Raw genomic sequence first — 22,257 nt, 5'->3', positions numbered from 1 at the left:
GGAGTAGTTGCCTGGATTCCGCTGGTGCTTGATGAGCTGGGTCAGCAGGCGTGCCACAAGGAGTGTGACTTACAAAAGAGGTTGCCAATTCCCTTCCGCCCTCCCAATCCTGCACAGGAATCTCTCTTGTGGTCCTAACCCAAAACACATTGGGAAGGGAATTCTGGGAATGCCGGTCAGCCTGACGGAGGCCCCACAGTGTGTTTCACTAACTGACAAAGAGCAAAAAATCTGAAGGCTCCTTACGCTGATGAGGGTGTAGGGGGCCTGGCAATCGCGTAGGTTGGTGGTGAGTGTCAGCGGGTACAACTCTAGGAGGAAAACAAATGTGTCGTTTAACCAGCCCATCAGACTTCCCCGGTGGCGCAGTGGTTAGGAATCTGCCAGCCAATGCAGGGGACACGGGTTCAAGCCCTGGTCTGGGAAGATCCCACATGCCGTGGAGCAACTAGGCCCATGCGCCACAACCACTGAGCCTGCGCTCTAGAGTCCGTGAGCCACAACTACTGAGCCCGCGTGTCTAGAGCCCATGCTCCACAACCAGAGAAGCCACCGCAATGAGAAGCCCTGGCTCGCCACAACTAGAGAAAGCCAGGGTGCAGCAACAAAGACTCAACACAGCCAAAAATAAATAATATAAATAAATTAAAAAAACAAAAACAAAAACCCCAGCCCATCATCTTGTGTGAATTTCCCCTACAGGTGAATCTGAACTTACTTACCAAGCACAACAGCGTTTGAAGAAGCAAGACTGTCCACCACCTGGGGAATGACTAAGTAAATTCCTCTGTTTGAGTTTTAAAATTTTCTAATTGTAGTAAAATACAAATAACACAGGACTCCCCTGGTGGGTCAGTGGTTAAGAATCTGCCTGCCAATGCAGGGGACACAGGTTCGAGCCCTGGTCTGGGAAGATCCCACATGCTGTGGAGCAACTAAGCCCATGCGCCACAACTACTGAGCCTGTGCTCTACAGCCTGCGTGCCACAACTACTAAGCCCATGTGCCACAACTACTGAAGCCCACGTGCCTAGAGCCCGTGCTCCATAACAAGAGAAGCCACCGCAATGAGAGGCCCGCGCACCACAATGAAGAGTAGCTCCCGCTCGCCGCAACTACAGAAAGCCCGTGCGCAGCAATGAACACCCAACGCAGGCAAAAACATATAAATAAATTAAAAAAATAAAACAAATAACAAAAACTTTACCGTCTTAACCATTTCTAAGGGTCCAGCACAGTGGCATTAAGTACATTCACATGGTTGCACAACCATCACCACCACCCCTCTCGACCTTTTCATGTTCCCAAACTGAAACTGTCCCCATTAATTGACAGCTCCCAGGAGTTCCCTGGTGGTCTGGTAGTTAGAATTTGGTGCTTTCACTGCCACGGCCTGGGTTCAATCCCTGGTCAGGGAACTTGCCAAAAACAATAGCTCCCCATTTCCCCTCCACAGCCCCTGGCAACCTCTATTCTACCCTCTGTCTCTATGAATTTGCTCTAGGGACCTCATGTAAATGGAATCATGCTGTATTTGTCCTTTTGTGTCTGGCTTATTTCACTCAGTATAATGTCCTCAAGGTTCATCCATGTTGTAGCAGTGGTCAGAATATCCTTCCTTTTTATGACCCGATACTATTCCATTGTACAGACAGACCACGTGTGATTATCCATTCACCTGTTGATGGACACTTAAGTTGCCTCCACCTTTTGGCTATCGTGAATAACGCTGCTATGAACATTGGAAGATCCACTGAATTTTTTAAAACCTTTTGCACATAGTATTTATCTTCAACACTGATGAAAAACATAAGGCCATCTTTTCACATCTCTGCCTGTTGTGTATAGCTCAGGGGACCAATTGCTGCAACACATAGACCCCAAAATGTACTATGGCTTACTCACAAGGGAAGTTTATTTTTTGTTCCCAAAGCAGTACTGGATGGGTGAACAGGTGGGGATGGGGAGATCCTTCCACATGCTAGGGACCTAGGTTGGCATGGCTTCCAGTCACCTGTGCAACATCGGGAGCAGGGGGAAGGGCCTGCAGGGGGTTGCCTGTGGAGGTGTTAAGGACCAGTCCTGGAACTGCCCCACCCCCTCCTGCTAGAAACCAGGCACATGACTGCACCGACTGCAAAGGGTGCTGGGGAATGTAGTCCAGTGCTTTCGGAAGGGCACCCGGCCTGTGTGGCTGCAGAGTACCTACTGGACCTCACTTCTCTAATGGCTTCTGTCCTCTGAAATTCAGCTGGAACCAGACTCCTCCAAGAAGCACCCACCTGGCCTCCTGCTCCCACAATGCACTACACCGATCACACCCTCCTCCAGAGCAGCATGGACCATGGGGACAGGGGTCTCCCAGCAGAGGCCTGGCCCGGGGCAGGGACTCGGTCACCTGGGGCTTTGTGGGAGGAAGCAGCCTGGCAGAGGGGTCCCTACTCCCCACATCGGTCCCTTCCCCCCACATCAGCCCCTTCCCACTGTTCAGCCAACAGGAGGCCCAAGTGGGAGGCTGGAGGGGAAGTGGTGCTTCCCCTCCTCGGGAGGCTAGAGGTCTCTGCTGGTGGGGCAACTGCCTCTGTGGTGAGGGCCCCACACAACCGCATGTTCTCTTTCTTGGGGACCTGGCCTGGCTCCTTGGCCTCCCCCACCCTTTGTCCCTCGCTGGCTCCTATTTCACTTCCCAGCTCTCTCATTACCTGCATTTCCAAGTCCCTGGATTACTGTCCTCAAAATCCCAACTAGTACAAGGGACAGGGGACTGGCCGCTGGGTTCTGGTGCCGTCACTCCCTGGGGCTGTGGTTTGGGGAGACCACCTCTCTGAGGCCAGGGTGCCTACCGTTGATGTTTCTAGGGAGTCTCTGCCCAGCTCTGGGATCTTGTGCCCTCACACAGGCCCTGCAGCACCCCAGACTCCCGACGGGTCCCTGGGAAAACCCCTGCCAGGTGTTGGGGCTTCCCAGCCTGGCCGGCCCCTGGCACTGGGAAGGCCTGACATCTGGGGCCAGGGCCACGATGTAGCCCTTCTCCTGCCAGGGCAGCTCCAGGGCCTACCTTAGAGGGACAAGAGTAGGGTAGGGGGCCTGAGGGAGGCCATGCTTTACTTTCAGGATGAAGCCTGGCAGGGGAGGCACCTCTACTGCTGCCCTCCACGTTACTCCTCAGACCTGAGTGCACTGCCCATCCTCTGAGCCTTTGCCCAGGCTGTTCCTCTACCTGGAAAGCTCTCTGACCAATCAAACCTCTGAGGCCAGTCTGGGAGCAGTGATGCTGCCCCTGCCCTCCTGCTCTGACCAGGAACCTGACCCTCACCCACCGTCAAGGGCCTGGCCCGGCCTGGCTCGGCAAGGAGGCACTGGGGCTCAGGTTGGTGGGAGGCCAGCCCTGCCTTACCTCATCTGCAGAGAGGAAAGTACCTGCCCAGGGGCCAAAGGGTGGGCCCTCAGCCTCCCTGTCCTGAGCTGGAAGCCCAGAGGTTGGGGGGAGGTGGGTGGGGTCTGGAAGGACAAGAAGCACTGACCCCATCCGCCTCCACCAGAGTCTCCTCAGCACCACCCCCAGGACTCCCAGCCCCCCAATCTCGTCTTAGCTCTGTTCAAATGTGCCCCACTGTGCACACTCCAGGAATCCCTGCAGACGGGATCTGCCGCTGCCCCTGCTCACCCCTCTGCCAAAGGTGAGGCTGAGGAGATAGGGAGGCCTGGCCTCCGATCCAAGTGGTCAGTGCCAGCTGGACGACCTTGAGTAACCCATGCAACCTCTGAGACTGGGGGACGACTCGAGGTCACCCCCCCAGATGAGGGAGACGAAGAGGTGGGTCTGCATGAACCTTGGCCGGGGTTGTGACCACAAGCCTGCTGGCCCAACTGCACTGCTCTCCCTGATGGCCTGGGTCCCTGTGTAGCCTCCGCCTCCACTGTTCTTACCCTCTGCTGCCCCCACGTGGCCACTCTTGGTGCTGCGGTGAAGGGTCCTCACTCAGCCTCCCAACCAGGGCTCCAGATCTCGTGGGCAACCCCCTGCCCCTCACTCCTCTCAGGCAGAGCTGCCCGCCCTGGCCAGGGGGCACCAACCTCCAACCCCACACTCCCGGGTGCTTTCTCCATCTAACACCTATGATGCAAATCTGACCCCATCCTACCCTGCCCAGGCCTGCCCACAGCCCCCATTCAGCACCCTTGCTACAAACGGGGCAGTGATGGCATGACACCTGGGCCCTGTACTAGCTTCTGGACACTCCTGGGCAAAGGGCTCAGGGACCGGGACCAGTTGGGCATCGCATTACCAGACTGCCTCTGGGGCTGTGACAGGGCAGGGTGGGGGGCCCAGGGCCAGGCTGCCAGCTTGCTTGCTCCCTACATTGGGGGAGGGTGGGCCGCCCAGCCCTGTCCCTTCTCTTGAGTGCCCAGCGTAGCACCCCATGGAGAACGCTTCCCCTCCCCGCCACAACGTGGTCATTGTTCTAGATCCCACTTTACAGATGGAGAGACAGAAGCTGGGGAGAGACCGGTCCCAGGTGACCTGCCGGTGGACGAAGGCCTCAGACCCAGGTTGCTCTGGGTGCTGTGGACCGCACAGGGCAACCGTGGGACTCCCCGGAACCGAGGTGCAGCACGAGCATGAGGACACCAGGGAAGGAGCACCAAAGGCTTGTTTTCTCCCCCAACAGGCAGGGAGGGGTGTTTCAGGAGATGTTCCAGAGACTTAGAATTACAAGCCTGGAGCTTAGAGGGTGACTCTCCACACCCAAGTCTGGACCCACCTACAGTCTCAGGCCAGGCCCAGGGTCTGGGAATCAAGGCAGCTCGGCCCTGGGGCCCCCTGTTGGGGCACCACGACTCAGTATACTGGGAATCAGCATCATGGGCAAGGGATCTGAGGTACTGGTACTGGCCTTTGAATATCAGGTGCTGGAGTATTAGGGCTCGGGAGACAGGCCTCAGAATTCAAGGGTACGGAGTCTCGGGCCTGGGGAATTAAGAGGGGTATGTGGGGAACAGAGCCTCGGGAACTCCACAGTGACCGCTCAAGGTCCGGGTCTTTGGTGACAGAGCAGGGCACCGGGCTTTAAAAGCTCAGGTTCAGGTGTCCGTGTCCCAGGTGTATGGTGGTAGGGATTTGTGGATCCAAGTACTGGGGTGCACGTTCTTGGGAGTTTGGGAGGCTGGTCTTTGGCCCCGGGGAGGTCCTGTGTGCCCTTGGCCGCCGGACAAGCGTGCTTCCCTCAGGGTTGCGAACCCCAGACGGCCCTGCAACAGAGGCTGGGTCTAGAGCAGGCCCGGTGGTCCCACCCGCGCCCCGGGACGCCAGGAGAGCCTAGGAGGGGCACAGAGCCTAGGAGGGGCAGACGGGGGTCTGGGAGGGCGGGGGTCTCACGTGTTGCTCTTCCTGCGGCATAGGAGCACGTAGACGAGCGCGACGAGGGCCACCACCACCAGGCCTCCAAAGATGACGCCCAGCAGCACCGCGTAGCTCCGTCCTAGAGAGGCGGCAGGGCGTAAGGCGTGGGTGGGCGCACACGTGCAGGGCACGTAAGCGGGGCGGGCGCGTGGGCGGGGCAATGCTGGGGGCAGGCCGAGAGCTGGTGGGAGGGGCCGGTAGGTGGGCGGGGCATCCTCACCTCGCTGGCAAGTCGGGGTGGGCTGGGACCAGGTGCCATCAGTCTGGCAGGTGCTGGCCTCGGCCCCGGCCAGGCTGTAGCCGCTGTCGCAGTGGAAGTGGACAGTGGAGCCCACCAGGTACCTCATGCCCTCCTTGTGCCCGTTGGAGGGCGGAGGCAGCCAGCCACAGGACACCACTGGGGCAGGGGTGGGGCACAGACGACAGGCCTGAGCTGCTGACCACAGCCACCAGCCTGGGGGGCCGTGTCCCAGCACCCAGTGCCCGCCGCCCTCACCCACCACCGCCCTCACCGGGCTGCAGGCTCTGCGCGCGAAGCAGGTGCTGCCTGTGGACCAACAGCGTGGCGTTGCCCACGCTCAGGCTCCCAGTGGCCGCCACGTCGAAGTTGCAGAAATTGTTGTCCCCACACAGTTTGGCCGCCTCACTCTCCTGGCTGGGGCTGGAGGTGGTCTCCTCGGGGAAGAGGGGCAGGAAACTGGGGTCATGCTTGGGCTGGAGCAGGAAATTTTCCACGAGGAACTTGGAGTCGTAGGTGAGCAGGGAGGAGGCGTTCTCCACAGCCCCTAGGGAGACAGCAGCAGGCCTGGCTGGTGGGAAGGCCTGGGGGCTCCCACACACACACCTCCACTGAGCACCCCCCAGCATGGTGCCCCCTCCCCTCCAGCCTGTGGTCACTCACAGTCAGCCCCAAACAGGAACAGTTCTCGGGAACTGGCACTGGGGGGCAGGACCTGGCCGCTGCGCAGGGTGAAGTCGTCTGAGGGGTTGTCATTGAGTGTCCCAAGGAGGCCTCGTGTGTGGGTCAGGAACTTATCGGGCAGCAGGACCGCCACACTCAGGAACGGACCCTGGACGCTGACCTCCAGGCCGGCCCCTGATGACAGCATGACTGATACTCTGTCCCCAGCAGCTACTGACAGGAACATGCCTGGACACAGGGGGAGCTGGGGTCAGGGCCGCCCCTGTGGGCACCTTGCCGTGACCCCAGAGCCCCGGGATGCATGGGCCGGCACCCATGGGCTCAGGGGCAAGGGAGGGTGTCCCCAGGGCCCAGCCTGCTATGACACTCCACCACCCCGGGTGGTGGATCTGAGGTGCCCAGGCCCTAAAGGGGGCCCCCATACCAGGGCCGTGCGTGGCGGTTGCCTGTCGGCCCTCACGCCCTGACTCCACCTCCCCATCTGCGCCCTGGACACGGCCTGCTTTCTGCCAGGGCCAGAGAGAGGTGTGGAGGCCCCGGTGGGGAGGGCAGGGGAGTGGGGCCCCCACCATCCCACTCACCCTTCAGGTCCATCCAGCTTTGCTCCTTGAAGCTGAGCACCTCCTGGTTCAGCAGCACCTGCAGGGCCCCCGCCCCATCCCTCAGCCGGACCTCTACCACATCTGAGTTGCCCTCCTGGACAGCCACAGCAGTCAGCCCTGTGCCTCGGTCCTGAGAGCCTGGGATGATGGGTGCAAAATGGGGTCCACTCGGCTCAGCCTCCCCCTCCCCAGGGATGACCCTGAGCCACCCAGAGCCCCAGGGCCCAGCCTCACCCTCGGGCGTCATCCTGGTCTGGGCCCGCGCCTGCAACCTCAGGTCAGTCCCAGAGGCCTCCAGCAGCACATACTCGCCGCGTCCGTTGAATGTGAAGTTGGTGCCATCGAAGGTGACAAAGTGCGGGTCCCCGAAAGCGGAGGCTGTGGAGAGCGGAGGGTCAGGCAGGTTGCCCTGGCCCCGCCCTGCCTGGGGCCTCGCCCTGGCCAGCACCTGCCCAGGCAGCACCCACCCAGGCGCGGGGGCTGGTAGCTGTGGCAGTCGCTGGAGGGCCGCCTCTGCATGTAGCGGGAGCACTCGGGCGCCCAGAGGCAGCAATAGTAGAAGCTGATGACGTCGTAGATCCAGTGGGAGAGGCCCGGCACGCGGGGCGGCACGCGGTATGGGGGTGCGCCCCAGTCGTGGCCACGGTCTGGGGTGCTGCCACTGGTGGAGTCGGCTGTCAGGAGCTGTGTGCCCGCCGCCGTGTAGCAGCACTGCTGGCCTGAGCCATATAGGGGGCTGGGGACACAGACAGGTCAGGGCCGCCTTGGCACCCTGCCCCCAGCCCCCACCCCGCACCCTGCCCACCGTCTCCGTGCTCACCTGGCTTGCACGGAGCGAACGCAGTGCACAGCCCCTGGGTGATAGGTGCACACGCTGCCGTGCTCGATGTCACAGCCGTAGTCTGCCTGCAGAGCGGCTGGTTGCTGTCCCCTGCACTGGCTTTGCGCTCTGTCATCCCCTCCCTGGGAGCCAACCCCTCTGGGGCCCTGGGCCCTCAGACCCCAGCCTTACCTCCCAGGTCTCTACCTGCCTCCCCCTGCACTGCCTTGGACGGCACAGCCGTGTGCCTAGTTGGGGCAGCTGGCCCCGCCTGTCCCCTCGCTCCCTCCTGGGCCCTGACTGGGGTAGGGGCTCACTTGGAAGCGGCCAGAGTCAGCCTGGGCCTGGGCCAGGGTGCAGGGGCAGTCGGGCACCTCCTCCAGGAAGTTGGGCAGCTGGTCCTCCAGCTCCTCCCAGGCCAGGCACTGAGCTCGGGCCCAGGCCACAGGGTCTGCCCGGAAGTCATCGCCCAGGTGCCAGGCTAGCGCATGCTCGTTGCTCCAGAGTGCGTGCACGTCCCTATGGGGACACATGCACACTAGGGACCACCCTTCCTGCCCTCGGCCCTGGCTCCCCATCTAGCGTGGGGGCAGCAGGCAGACAGGCCCCAGCCCATCTGCTGCAGGGCGGCCCTTACTTCTCCCCTGCGTGGTGTTTGCTGTTGACGATGCGAAGGGCACCCACTTTCCACCTCTGGTAGTCTTGAGGTGCAGGTTTTGGTGTGAAGGTGAAGGAGCCGGAGTTGGTGATGCTTGTGGCCAAGGAGTACAGGTATGACCACGCTGCCGTCCACTCCTGGGAGTACGGCTTCCCTGGGGGAGAGAAGGCCTTGTCAGCCCCCGGGCCTGTCCGAGTCCGAGGAACCCCGGGGCATGGGGTGGGGGGGTGGGGTGCCGGTCTTTGGTGCTCAGAGCAGCCTGGTAGATGGACAGAAGGGTAGACAGATGACCACCATAGGAGGCCCTGCCCTGTTTGGGGAGGGAGCCAGGCCCAGGGCCAGCCAGCCATCCAGGGGCTCAGAGAGGATGGGGCAGAGCAAGCCTTTTCTGTTTCCAGGATAAGCCTTGTATCCAGGAGCGGAGAATGGCCACACCTCCTCCTAGAGCTGGTACCCAAACAGCCAGGGCTCCCCAGCTTCCCTGTGCTGCTCCAGCCAGTTCCCCTTTCTTGCCTGCACTCTTCCCACTAGAAATCCCCACCTGGATTCCCCCCACCTGGAATCCCCTTTCTCCCATCTCTGCAAGCCCCAAACTCCTGACCCCACCAAGCCCCACAGAGGCAGCCTAGGGTTACTCTGCTGGCCTCACCTGTCTCCTCGTAGCCCCATAGCTCTACGGTGATGGAGTTTGTGGGCAGAGCCAAGGTGTTCCAGGTCAGGGTGAGGTTACCCTGGGTGCTGGCGGTGCCGTAGTACTGCCAGCGGGTCTCATTCACCAGCTGGCTCTTTTCGGACTCTGACACTTTGCTGGGGTGCACTGGGCAGGGGGCAGGGGGCAGGGGGCGTGGGTGAGGGGTGAGTGAAGGCCCAGGGCCCAGGGGGTCCAGGGGAGGAGGCCCGGGGCTCTTAGAGCTGTGGGGACCTCCCAAGGACAAAGCACAGCAGTCCCTCGGGAGCGATGCTCTCCCCCTGGCGGCAGGAAAGGGCAGGAACTGGGAGAGGCAGGGCCCTGCCCCCACCCATGCCCAGGCCTCTGTCCTCCACCTGGCTGCTCCCCTCCCCTGGCTGGCCGAGCCACACTCCCTCTGGGCTGGAACTCCTGCATGGGTGCCAGCGGTGGGGAAAGGAGCTTGGGGAGCCTGCACCCAGGGAGTCGGGCGGGCCTCCAGAGGGACAGGTTCACCCAGAGCAGGTGGGCCAGGTGTGCATAGATTAGCGCCATGGAAAGTCCCTGTGAGGGGCCTGGGCCCGGGAGGGTGCGGCCTGGTGCCTCCAGTCTGGACCAGCATGTTGGGTCTCACCAGCCAGCCAGGTGCCTGAGCGTGGGAAGGAGCGGCCATTGTCCATGGAGAGCGTGAAGGGGATGCGGCCGGTCTCATAGAGCAAGGGTGACACACAGTGCACTCGTCCCGAGGAGTCCACGAAGCCGCGGGTCTGGATGCTCTCCTTAAAGCTGTGAGTGTGGAGGAGGCAGGAGAGGCTGGGCCAGCGTGGGCTGACCTCTCTGAGGCTCCCAGCCTCCTCCCTGGGGAAACCATCTGGCCAGCCGTCCCAGTCCTCTGTCCCGGGGGCCCCACCCAACCAGCCAGTGGGTCTGAGCCCCAGCGTGCACAGAGCCCTCGGGCCTCCCACCTGCAGATCACGCTGTCAGTGGGGTTGGACCAGTTGAGATGCTGTATCACAAAATCCTTGCCACCCATGATGGAGCCCGAGTAGGGCAAGATCTCCAGGCAGAAGTCCCGAATGTCCGAGCAGCAGCTGGCCAGGCCGAAGCAGGTCGGGTGGCAGGAGCACGGCCCATCCTGGACTCCACAACGGTAGGAGCAGCTCCCCTGGGCACCTGGAGGAGAGGGCCCTGAGTGCCCAGCCTGGCCACCCCATGTACAGGGCCCACATCTCTTTCCCCCTCGAGCCTGTTAGAAGCATCCCCAGGAGAAAGTTGGCCAGGAATTGCACTGACCACCACGTGGACCCAGTGGAAACCCATAGGGCCCGTGGGGTGGGGTAACTCTTAGTCCAGTTGGCCTGAATGACTGGCTAGAATGAGGGGAGATTTGGGGAAATGTGTCCAGACATAAAACTTTTTGGGAGGAGCCCCTGGGCAGACTGACCCTCAGCTACCAAGTCCGGTACCTGACGGCGTCCTCAGATGGCTACACATGCCTGACCCCTTGACATGGGCCGGGGACCTGTCTCCACTCCTAAAGCATCAATGGACCGGCAGCCTGGAGAAGAACCACGCTGGCTTGGACGATCTGGGGTCTGGGATATGGCTACTAAGAGTCCCAGTGGAGGCCCACTAGGGGCTCGCGCCCAGGCTGAGTTTGCCGCATCTCACTCCGCTGGGCAATGCAGGCTCACCGGTTACGGCCCCACCCTCGGGGGAGAAGGCCAGGGGTTCTCCCCTTCGTTTAGGGGAGAGGAGGGACAGTTCCAGCAGAGGACCCAGCCAGGCCAGGAGAGGGGACAGGGTGGTTTGGTGGGGGGCTGTGGGCACCCATCGCCCTGGAGCTGGCCTGGCTGTGCAGATTGGAGGGTGGAGACTGGGGTGGGGTGCAGGCCCACGTCCCATCTGGCCCTTCCCTGCCATTCCCCAAAGGGGCTGGTCAAGGGCCAGGCTTGGGCCTGAGCCACCACTACGGGCCCTACTTCACCCAGCACAGGGCCTGGCACTCAATAAATATGTATTGACCAAGACTGTGATAGCTTGAGGGGGTGGGGAAGGAGGCCCAGTGATGACTGTAAGTGAGATAAGTGGACGGAGGGTGTTGGTGCTTCCCTGAGATGGGAGATAGGCCGGGGAGCTGGCAAATACCAGCTCAGCCCAGCCCAGCCCAGCCCGGGGGCCAGGGTCCCGGCTCTGGAGTGCGTGGCCTTCCCCTAGACTTTCTCAGGTTCAGCCCACCTTGAGAAGGACCCAGAATCCTGCCTCTGGCCAGGCAGGGGGCCCAGTGGGGCTGGGGGCTCTTCCATGTACAAACACACCCTCCATCGGCGCTTGAGGTGCAGGCCAAGGGCTCTCCAGAGCTCACCACACCCTGGCCACCTCCCTCCCAGCCCGCCACCGCCTTCTGGCTCCCAGCAAGCTTAGGGTAGGCATGGCCCAGACACCCCCATCCCTACCAGCAGCCCCTTGACCCTGGGCTCCCCAGAATTTCTTCTTAGCACCCCTAGTATGGTCACAGATGGCCCGACGGATGGACAGAGGCTGAGCCCAGGGAAGTTCTGCCCCGGGTCTGACTACAGCGGGCAGATGGACAGACAGACGGGGGACAAAAGGGCAGCGTGGGGGCGTACCTGCTGCAGGCCAGGGGCCTGGGTCGGGGGCTGTCACCAGCAGCAGCAGGGTCCAGGGCAGGAGAGACAGCTTCATGGTGCCTGCCTGTGTCTGCAGCCAGCGCAGCAGTGGCTGGGAGGTGGCGGCGGCTCACTCCCCACGCCCTGGCCCCGCCCCACGCTGCCGCCCCGCCTCACTCGGGTCCCCTCTCAAAGTCCACAGGTGTCCTATGCGCCCTACTTGCCCAGTTAGCACATTCCTGGCCCTTGGCCCGCGACTCGGGGAGGGGGCCCACGTCCTGAAGCCGGATGTCCGGAAGCTGCAGCTCAGACCCTGGATCCCACCCCTGGAGCCTGCTCTGGGGAGCCAGGCCAGGCTCCTAAAGGGGATGGGATGCTGCAGTGGGGATGAGGCAGGGTTGTCCTTGCAATCCCAGGATTCCAGCCCCTCGGGTCCCAGGCCACAAGCCTGGCATCTCAGCTTCCCTGCAGGGAGCAGGGGGTCCCAGTTCCTCCCCACAGCCGGGTGGGGTAAGGGAGCAAGTGACTTCCTGCTGGTGCCTGCTGCAGGCCGGCTGTGTGGGCGCTGGGGGAGGGCTCCCTCTCAGGAAGGGTGGGAGCTGTCAGACACAGCTCCGTGGGGATCCCTTTTGGAGGGAGGAGGGGAAGGGGGAAGGAGGAGGGGAAGGGAGAGTTGGGGAGGAGGAGGAGGCAGGAGGTGAAGGGGGAGAGGGGGAGGGGAAGGGAGAGAGGGAGAGGGGAAGGAGGAGGGAGGGGCCTAGCCTCAGGCAAGTTAACCCTGGGGGTGGGGTGGGAGCTGAGGCCAGGACCCCGGTCTCCCCTTGGCCTGGCTCTCTGGGCCCCTGGGTCAGTCTGAGGGCTCCAGACGTGCTTCCGCCTTGGGCTGGGGACCAGGAAAGGAGCCGCCCGGCCCCACCCGCCCCTACCCTTTCACTCTCGATATTTACATAATCTCTTCTTTGTATATCTTCCTCCTATTGGTGCCGGTGAGGAGACTGAGGCCCAGACAGGGAGGGGGCGGTTAGGTCACCGGGAGAGGCATCTTCTGGGAGCCTCCAAGGTCAGGGTATGGGGGGAACCCAGGCCTAGGACTCACTTGGGCTCTGCCACCTGGGCCCGGGGTCTGGACAAGCAGACAGTGGCGGTTTCTCAAGACGTCTGAAGGAGACAGGGTCCTGGACCCCTCAGGGAACTGAAGGTAGCGGGGCACAGGCTTTGGCCACATGACCGGCCTTGGCCGCGGAGGTCGGCCAGCCTTGTTCCCTGGTCACCGCCGCCTCGCAGCTGCTCCAGAGAGCTGGGCTGCCACAGGTGTCGGGAGCCAGCCGCGGGAGTTGGAACCAGAAGTCCCAAGTGGATTACTGGTTGTTCAGAGCACTTCTGTGGGCAGGTGCCCTGGGTGTGGACACTGAGGTCCCCAGCCAGCCTGGGGGCCGGTGCTGGGACTCGCCCGGGCCCAGAGCACAGCTTAGGGAAGGAAGCTCCTGGGGAGGGACCGAGGTGTCCTGCGCCCCAGCCAGGAAGGGCCCTAGGAGATGGCTAGGCTGCTCCCAGGAAGGGGGTCTGTGGACCGGGGGAAGGAAGGTGGCCACCTCCTCTCCCCAGCCTGAACCAGAAGCCAGGAGTGCAGCGTGGGGGCCCAGGGGGCTCAGCTGAGTAACTGCCGGTCCCCTCAGGCCCTGCGGCCTTGAGAAGGGCCTGAGTCAGTGCCAGTTCAGCGCCCTGGGTTCCCACGTGGCTCTGCCGGGCCTGGGCTGGGGACCCTGCAGTGTCCAGCCTCTTGGGCCTTTCTTCCCAGGCAGTGGGGTGTGGGGGCACAGCGTCCAGCCCACGAGGGGCACAGCGCAGCAAGAAGGGTCTCTGTCCCTCCCTGGACAGAACGCCTTTCAGAGAAGGCCCCCAGAGCGGGACCGGCCCCCAGCTGTGGGGCTGGCGGCTGGGCCCCCACGGCACGGAGGGGCTTGACACTGTGAAGGGCAGGTGCTCCCACAGAACAGACGGGCTTGGAGCCGGGATGGTGGGGCCAACATCACTCTGCTGGGGCCCCACGTTTGTATCTCGCACCGAGCCCCCCGACTCGTGTGGCTGGTCCTGTCAGAAGGCGAGTATGGTGGGAGGTCAGCGCCACCCCCTGCCTCAGGCCCCTCCCCAGGGTGCCCATCACATTGGGGTGCAAGCCACCTCCTCAGCACGGCTGGGACCCTCCTGACCCTGACTCTGGAGGGACGTGCCCTCATCCCTGTGCTCCTTCCAGGCCCGGCTGCTGTCTCTCCCGGGAGCGTCTGCCCTGTGTGGCTCCCGCCTGCTCCCCGGGTGCCTGTGGGTCAGACCCTGACCTGGCCTGGGGGAGGAAGGCCCAGAAAGCCTGGACAGGGATCGCCACCCCAGGGGACAAAGAGGCCAAGACGACTGTTCCATCTTTATTAGAAAAGCAACCAAAAAAGGACCCTCCGCTGCCGTGACCCAGACAGAGCCCGTGGAGGGTGGACGAGGCCGCCTGGCTGGGGGCGGTCACGTTTACAAAGAAAATCACTTCATAAAAAAGGAGGCGGGCCCTGCTGGGCTCCTGTGGCCTGTGGCCCTGTGGTCGGGACGCCCCACCGGGCGGGGCGTGGGGGGGTGGTGGAGGTGGTGGTGCGTGGGGAGTGGCCCTCAGATGTCCATGTAGTCATCGTCCTCATCTGTCTCGCTCTCCAGCGAGGACTCCTGGCTCGATGTCTCCAGGACCTCCAGGGCCGGCTGGCACAGGCTCTCCTTCCTCACGTTGGCAGCCGACTGGGCAGACAGGATGGCTGACTGCACAGACCGGGTGAGGCAGTGGTCAGTGGCAGCCTGGCACCACCACCCCACCCCCCCACCCCCCACCCCCAGCTCTGTGTCCCACCCAGGACCTGCAGTCACCTTCAGCTTCTGTTTGGTCTCCTCTGAGATGCTGCCTTTGGGCGAGAGCAGGGTCGGGGTGGGCGGCGTGACGGTGATCTCAGGGGGGAACTTGGTGGTGGCCGAGGGGATGACCAGCTTTGGCATGTTGGGCAGGAGGCGTGATTTGGCCCGGCTGGGCTCAGCCTTGCCCGGGTGGCCCTCGGGTGGCTGGGCACTCCCACCACTGGGCACCTTGGAGCTGGCAACTGTGGGGTGGACCCAGTGGACTGAGCCGGGCTCTCGGCCTCCCGGGCCTGCCTGCCCCTCCCTTGCTTGGGGCTCATCCCCCGCAAACCCTGCACCACAGAGGCACCAAGACGCCTCCTCTGGCAGCGTCAGACCGCCCTACCCTCTCTCTTTAGGCCTGTGCTGGTTGCCAGGCTCCCAGGCCTCCTCCTGTCTCTCTGCCTCCCCGAGGGCCTGGCTCTGGCTCTGGCTCTGGGCTGTGGGGCACCCCCAAAAGCACAGTGTTCACTGGGTGCCCAGGGCTGGGACAAGGGCAAGCCCTGCACCTCCCAGGCACGCATGTGAGCTCTCAGACCATCCTAGTGAGGCAGGAGATAGACGAGCCCCCAGGGCGAACAGCTGGAGTTCGCTCCCTGTGGACAGATACTCCGAGATGAAAATAGCAGGACAATTGAGAAAGGAGGCTGGGCCCTGCCCAGATGAGGAATACAGGCCACATATTCCTCATTCGCAAGTCAAAGAGACCTTCCTGACTAGAAAGCTCCTTGGAGGTCAAAAGGGGAGTGATGCTCACTACCCATACAGGTCTCTTCCCTAGAATCCATCTTGGCTGAGAGGCACGCACACAGGGGAGGATCCCGAGATACACCAAATACGGACTTGGAAGCAGGCAAATCAAGATGATTGGCCAAAGGAAACCCGGAAGAAATGCCCCATGTGATTCAAACTAGCAGGAGGGCGCCACTCTCTCTCTGAGCCCACCTGTGTGTCTATCCACATGTACTGTACACTTTTTCCTCCTAATAAACACTTTACTTGTTTCACTACTTTCCGTCTTTATGGGAATTCTTTTCTGCAAAGCCGAAGGGCCGGGGCCTTGTCACTAACCACTGGCCTAGTGGCTAGGGTTCAGCGCTCTCACTGGCCGGCAACCAAAACCCTGCTTCGAGCGGCTGCAGGCCGAGGCCACCTGAGATCACTAGGACACACATTCTATTGGTCATTCCCGCCACAGGGAGGATGCTGGGGCTCAGAGCTGGCCACTCAGCCAGCATCCACTTTCCCCTCGCGCCTCAGGAAGAGCCGGAGCTGGGAGGCAGCAGTGTGGGCTGGCAGCCTCCGGGAGCCGCAGCCTGGCTGGTGTCCACATTCTTCCGCTGCTCCATGGCTTTAAAAGGAGCGGGGCTCACTCAGCCCCCATGCCCGACTCCCTCGGGCTGGCACCAAGCCCTGCTGTCCTGAGTGGGGTCTGCGAGAGGCCCCAGCCCTGAGGAGTCCCCGAGGGGCCTGGCTGGTTGAGGCGGCTGGTGGGAACGGGCTGTGACTCAGACACAGACACGGACACAGACATGACATGGATGCCCATCTGGCTCCGCCCAACCCGGCCGGCCCTCTGCCCACCCCTGCCTCCTCCCCGCCCCACGCCTGCCCCTCCCATGGACCCATCTGGGCACAGGCACCCCTCCCTCTCGGCTAGGCCACCTTGGCCTGGGCTCAGCACCTCCCGAGCTATTCCCCTCTGTGAGGCGGGGGTGGGGGTGGGGGTGGGGGGTCTCGGGCCCTTCCCTCCCCCGAGGAAGCTCTCCAGCCAGGCCTTCCCTGCCTGGCCTGCCTTTCTTGTCTACCTCACCCCCAGGCCCACTCCAGGCCCCTCTGTCGAGAAGCACCCGCTGACTGCTGGCCCTGGGGGCCGTGATGGGCTGCTCCCGACTGGCCTTACCCTGGCTGCAGGTGGGCTCAGCGCCTGTCCGGGGGACCGCCTCTGCTGGCCAGCAGTGCGGCTCTGCTGGAGGGCCCTCGGGGGCCGTCTTCACCTGCTCGCTGCACCGCGGCTCCTGGGGCAGGAAGCCCGTGCCCTCTGCCCCTCCTGCCAGCTCTTCTTCCTCTGTGGAGACACAGCACGGCTATGGGTGACACGCCCCCCACCCTTGGGATAGGGGCCTCCACCTCCACCATGGCCACGCAGGGGCTCCGCTGGAACAATCGCCCGGGTGGGGCCAGGCTGCTACCAGCAGGAAACCGCTCACCCCTGTGGACATGCTATGAACCTGACACAGCGGAGGCCCTACCCCAGCTCACAGGAGTAGCCACTGGAACCGAACAATCCAGCTAAGGACAAAGTAGATGGAGCGGTGGTGGGCCTGGCGCCCTCCTGCCAGGCCACACCTTCCAGGTGTGGGGAGGCGGCTGTGAATCAGCCTCCGTGGTGCCAGGTGGTCAGTCGGCACAGGGGCGCCTGCCCCCAGGGCCCCCGGCCACGTCCGGCCTCTTTGCACTCCCATTCCTCCTCCTTCCCCTTGAGGCCCGGACTCTCCTGCCACGCCGGCCATGACCCCAACACCCAGCCGCTCCCCACTTGTGGTGACACTGGCCCCTCCCTGGCTGGGCAGGGGGACAGATGGGCCTCCTGCCTGTTGGCTCCAGTCCTGGAGGACAGCACCTGCCCTGCTGCCTGGCCGCGAGCCACGCCCTCCCTTCTCGGTTCTGACTGCCCGGCAGTCAGGGTCACAGCCTCTTCGTTCCCAGGGTCCAGCTCCACACGCTGCCACAGGCAGGGATGAGCCCCTCGGAGGCTCCAGAGCTGCCCTCCTGGGCCCCGCGGAGCAGGTGGAGCAGCAGGAATCCTGTGGCCCGTGGCAGGAATGGGTCACTGCACCGGGCACGCACCCACGATGTGATGCAGGCCCGGTGGCTGTCTGGTCCAGGGCCTTCCATAGGTGGCAAAGCCCTGCCTGGCTGGGCCCAACACTGAGGGTCTGGCCGAGCGACCTGGAGCGGCTGCTTGGGTTAGGGGAGCGGGCAGGGGGCTACCTTGCTGTGAGCAGTCTACAGGCCAGGCTGGCAGGAAGCGAAGTCTGCCCTCAGGGGGCAGGTATCAGTCCCTCCTGCCCCCAGGGCACGGTCCGGCCTCCCTTCTTGATGGGTGGCCAGAGGAGGAGGGACACTCGAGGCAGGGAAGTCCAGCAGAGACTCAAGCACGTGGAGAGGTGCTTCCTAGGCCAGGCGGCCCTGTGAGGAGGACCACGGCGGGGTGGTGGGGGTACCAACGGGGAGGGGACCTGCCTGGTGCCTCAGCCTTCAGGGAAGAGCTATCTGGGGCTCCCCGAGCCCCCAGGCCTCAGGCTCTGTGGAAGCAGGGGGACGGGCTGGAATCCTGAGCCATCGGGGTAACTCTCCTTGCTCCCTAGGTAAACTCACAGCCTGGCCGCTGAGTCCCCAAGGCCCAGTGTCCTGGAGGCGCCCCTGACCCAGGCTCAGACTCTCCCTGGCTTCTTGACTGGCACGAGGCCGGCACTGTGGCCCCCTCAACCCCGTCCGGCGGGCGGCACCCTGCACAGACAGGTGCTCCCTGCCCTGAGTCCTGACCCAGCTGGTCCCACGGCCTGGAGCCCCCACTCCCCACCCCTGGAGCCCTGACCACCTCAGCAAGAGGGACCCTCAATCACTCATGGGCCAGGCACCGTCAGCAGGAAATCCAGTCCTGGCCTGTGGCGGGCAGACACCCAAGGAGACAGGGAGGTGAGCCGACGGGGGCAGCGATGGGCAGTGTCAGGGCCCCTCTTGGGGGACGCACAGTGGAGGAACTGAGGCCTCTAGCCAACAGCTGGCGAGAACCTGAGGCCACCAACAACCTGAGAGCGCCCAGGGGACCAGCTGATGGCCTGACGCCCCTGAAGTTCTGATCCTCTGGGACAGGAGTCAGGCGGCGGCGGCGACAGGCCAAGGGACGGCAGCCAGGTCTTCGTGGAGTGAGTGGCTTCCCCAGGCCGTGGACGGTCATTGCCGCCACCCTGTGAAGTCACCCCCAGCAGAACCCGCCTGTAGGGCCGTGCTCACCGTCTGCCACCGTTGCTCTGCTGGGTGTGGACAGCGAGACACATGGGACAGCAGAGAGGACGGGACGCCCAGGCCACTGGGTGGAGCCGCACCTGTGGCCCTTTGGCCTCAGAGGCTCCTCCCTAAACACTCGGCTGCAGGGGCTACCTCAGGGGAGGTGACCGTCTCAGGCCGCGGTCAGCACCGCTCTGACTGGCTGGGTAGAGGGTCCCTGCACTTCCCCACCTTCAGAGCAAACTAGGGACCCATGAGGTTGGGGGCCTGGGCCCTCAGCCTCCATCTGGGCAGAGCAGCCTGTGGGAGCAGCGCTCCTGGTCACGGCTAACCGGGCTTCCAGGTCTGGCTCCGGCCAGGCACTCCTGCTAGGGCTGACTGTCCCCTTGTTCAGATGGGTCAGGAAATGACATGGCCGAGCCTGCATGGCGGACAGTAGCACCCCAGCTGTGGCCCTCCACGTCGATGGCTCCTGGTGGACAGGTGAGCCTGGCCTTCGGGGACGAGCAGGGATGTGTGGGCAGGTGGGAGCCCGGCCCCGGGTCCGCGGAGCAGGGAGGGAGAGGCGCAGGGTGTGTGTGCGTGTGTGTGTTTGTCCTGAAGCGTCTGCCCTCCCTGGTCTGCTGGCTGCCCCCGCCCGTGGGCTGCCGTTCCCATTCCCAGTGGCATCTAGATTTGGAAGGAACTGGGGCTCCCTCCTGCCGACAGAGCCCCCAGCCCCATCCTTCCGCAGACCCCGCCTCAGCCTGGCCGGCTTCCGTCTGCCTCGCCCCGGGGGCGCAGGAGCTGGGCAGGTCTGCCCCACAGCCCAGCAGGCACCCAGGACTGCTCACAGGCCTGAGAGGTCTCATGTGCACTGGGGTCAGGACCCCCTCCCCACTCCTGAATCCTCGTGGGAGGAGAAACATGGTGAGGTGGGTGCCGTGAGGGTGGGGTGGGGTGGAGACAGCTTCTCAGGGATCACCAGGCTGGAGGCGCCCACACTCTCCATGCAATGAGCAGGACTTGCCGCTGGCTGGCAACGGGGTCTGGGCCCTGCTCTGGCCCAGCCGGGCCTCACCACCAGGTGAAGGGGATGGGACTCACCTGGGCCCGAAGAGGACATGCTGGGGGTGGCCTCGGGCCTGTGTGGCCGTGGGGGCCCGGGATCCTTGGACGGGTCTGGGGTAGAGCCTGACGCCGAGGGAGGACAGGTGACAACAGCCGGGGCGGCAGCCTGCGCAGGACGAGGCTTGGTGTGGCTATCGCTGGGCCGCTGCGGGGTGTCCGTCGGCGTGGGGTCGGGGGCTGCAGGGGCCACAACTGTAGGGAAGAAGTTCTCTCGGCTGTCCTTAGGGTGCTTTGGGGTGGTGGGTGTGTCCCCTGCAGCCTGGGAGGACAAAGGGGAGGTGAGGGAGGCCAGCTGGGCAGGCCTGAGTCCACGCTATCCCCCAGGACACCTGTCATGGTGCCCCGCTCTGGGCCCCAATGCTAGCAGGGAGGCCCACTCTGCCAACTCGGGACACCGCTGGGGGCCCAGAGTCTGTCCCTAGGAGAACTTCCAGGCCACGCTGGCAGGGGCTCAGTGGAGGGGCATCAGGCTGGCCGGGATCTTCACCCTCCCACTCCTGGGTGCCAGCCTGGGAGGAACATGCCAGCCATGACCCGGGGCACAGGCTGGTGGCCCCCTCCAAGACTGACTGCAGTATGGGAGGTCAGTCTTGGAGGGCGACTTCCCAAGGCCACTGGTGGAGGGGTCCTGAGACAGCCGGGATGACACCGCCAGAGTCAGCTCCTGGGCTTTGTGCAGCCCCAAAGCCACAGCACCCGAGGCGGCCCCAGGCGTGGCCCCTGCCGGCAGCCTGGCCTCGGCTGCCCCGTGGTTCCCCCACCACAGGCCGTCGGTTCTCAGGGAGCTGGGCCCTTCAGGACCTCCCCATCCTTGTGCACACAGTTCCCTCTGCCGCCAGGCCTTTTCCACTTTGCACCTGAAGCCCACTCCCCAGGCGGTGCGAGGGCCACGGCTCCCTGAGAGCAGCTGCGAGGTGGGGCAGGGGCTCCGCGCGGCCTCTGGCAGCAGAGCTGAGGGCTGCACCCCAGTGCCTGAGCCACACCCCAGCCTCACCATACTTGGAGCCAGCCCACACCAGGGCCGTGGGGACCCCTGCCCGGGGCTGCGAGTGCGGGAGCCTCACGCCTGCTGGGAGCATGCCCCATCCCCAGCTTCACGGGGTGCGGTCAGCCCGGCGACTCTGCTGTGCAGTGAGTGTCTGGGATGAGCCCAGACCTCCAGTGGGAGGGTGGGCAGGACAGGACCTGTCTGTTGTGGGCAGACACATGGGGAAGGTGGGTGCTGTGTCCCTATCCTGCGGGAGCCACGGGTGATGGCACTCAGCCTCTAATTATGTCCCGAGCACCCTCCTGGCATGTGCTGGGCTGCGTGGCAACTCGGAAATACCTCCAGCAAAATGGACACAAAATGGGTGGGAGCAGTGGCTCCCAGGGCCACGGCCGCCTCCCCCGCAGCACTGGCCAGAGGCGGGTCCAGGACAGCTGTGACCGACATGGTTGTCATCCCTGAGGTCGCTTCCTAGGCTCCTCTGACAGGCCAGGTCCCAGCTGGGTGCTGGTCCTCCGTGGGCCTCCATCTCCCCATGTCCCCTCCTTGCCCTTGGCTCCTGCCAACTGCGCACCCCCTTTCACCTCAGACCAGAGACCAGTTAAGGGGGAAGCTGTCTGGGGGTTTCCTGTGTGGTTCTATCATTTCAAGCACCTTAAAAGTCTGCATCAGAAACAGCACTCCTTTCTCTGGAGTGATCACTGCCCACCTGCCCCAGTCTGGGTTGGTGGAGGAGGCAGGAGGGGGACCCCTGGGCCCGACCCTGCTCTGGGGCACTGGGCAGTCATTTCTGTCCCACAGAGCAGAGGTTGTGACGAGGTGGCTGCACTGTGAACTCTGCTGCCTTGGCAATAGCAGGGCGGTGGGGACTGCCGGCAGGGGGACACCTGCCTCCAGGGATTCCTGCCCTCAGCTGGGGGTCTGGCCCTCCTATGTGGCCCACAGCCCACTTGGTGAAGGTTGAACCCCTGGGCTTCCTCAGACCCAGAACCCAGGTGGGGCAGTGGCCCGATGCCTCACTCCACTGAGAAAAAGCCCATCTGGACACCGAGGGACAGCCAGCCGCTGAGGGACTAGGACATGACTCCCCGGCTGCAGCTGGAAGCCCACTGCCCTGAGCTCCTGCCTCTGGACTCCCTCATGACACCCTTCCCCAGGGGGCCCAAGGAAGAGTGATGACTGGGAAGGCCGGGCCTGCTGCTGGGGCAGGGCAGTCAGGCCACCCCTGGGGACAAAGAGGCTGCACCTACCCACATGGCACGTACCTGCTCTTTGACCTAGTGACCTGGCCCGGGATCATCCCCACCTGTGGCTCACCTGACCTGGCCCCTGCCCCAGCCCACCCTCTCCACCCAACAGCAGGGAGTCTTCCCAAAACACGATGCTGGACAAACACCAGGACCCCCGCTCACCCTGCTCCTATCAGCCCCGTATCCCAGCTCCACCTCTGTGCGGAGGAGCAACCTTTCCAGTTGAAGTCGACTAAGTAGGGAACATCCTCCCTGTTTAGAGAAAAG

General features: G+C 63.6%; 2 protein-coding genes across 3 annotated transcripts in view; both read right to left on the bottom strand.

Moving 5' to 3' along the window:
• Positions 1-1,893: 1,893 nt before the first annotated feature.
• On the bottom strand, positions 1,894-11,811 carry SUSD2 (sushi domain containing 2). 2 transcript variants are annotated; one of them, XM_030836248.3, is made up of 15 exons: positions 11,704-11,811; positions 10,039-10,246; positions 9,708-9,859; positions 9,056-9,223; positions 8,386-8,560; positions 8,066-8,267; positions 7,749-7,834; positions 7,396-7,664; positions 7,163-7,306; positions 6,908-7,066; positions 6,306-6,554; positions 5,917-6,189; positions 5,625-5,801; positions 5,381-5,483; positions 1,894-5,253 (listed from the first exon to the last, which is right to left on the bottom strand). In XM_030836248.3, the coding sequence occupies exons 1-15, from the start codon at positions 11,777-11,779 to the stop codon at positions 5,229-5,231; spliced, it is 2,466 nt and encodes an 821-aa protein (XP_030692108.1). In that variant the 5' UTR covers positions 11,780-11,811; the 3' UTR covers positions 1,894-5,228. The 2 variants fall into 2 exon arrangements, with proteins under 2 accessions (XP_030692108.1, XP_060166719.1); XM_060310736.2 differs by lacking the exon at positions 8,066-8,267 and having other exon boundaries at positions 8,433-8,560.
• A 2,299-nt stretch (positions 11,812-14,110) lies between these two features.
• Positions 14,111-22,257, bottom strand: part of CABIN1 (calcineurin binding protein 1) — a 97,983-nt gene continuing 89,836 nt past the window's right edge. Inside the window, 4 exon segments of the mRNA XM_030836249.2 lie at positions 14,111-14,499; positions 14,605-14,831; positions 16,532-16,696; positions 19,729-20,011. Of these exon segments, the coding sequence (XP_030692109.2) occupies positions 14,356-14,499; positions 14,605-14,831; positions 16,532-16,696; positions 19,729-20,011 (819 nt within the window). The 3' untranslated portion in view covers positions 14,111-14,355.

The sequence above is a fragment of the Globicephala melas genome, chromosome 13, assembly GCF_963455315.2.
Source record: "Globicephala melas chromosome 13, mGloMel1.2, whole genome shotgun sequence".
In the NCBI taxonomy this organism is placed as follows: domain Eukaryota; kingdom Metazoa; phylum Chordata; class Mammalia; order Artiodactyla; family Delphinidae; genus Globicephala; species Globicephala melas.
Note: the sequence above shows the minus strand (reverse complement) of the source record. Positions and strands in the feature narration are given on the sequence as shown.

What these genes read in the sequence shown, in the direction of transcription:
- SUSD2 (XM_030836248.3), bottom strand. Translation starts at nt 11,779, where the DNA reads ATGAAGCTGTCTCTCCTGCCCTGGACCCTGCTGCTGCTGGTGACAGCC. An exon ending in AGGCCCCTGGCCTGCAGCAG is followed by an intron (nt 10,247 to 11,703) that starts GTACGCCCCCAC and finishes CCTCTCCTCCAG; the next exon opens with GTGCCCAGGGGAGCTGCTCC. An exon ending in TGCCGCAGGAAGAGCAACAC is followed by an intron (nt 5,254 to 5,380) that starts GTGAGACCCCCG and finishes CCTCTGTTGCAG; the next exon opens with GGCCGTCTGGGGTTCGCAAC.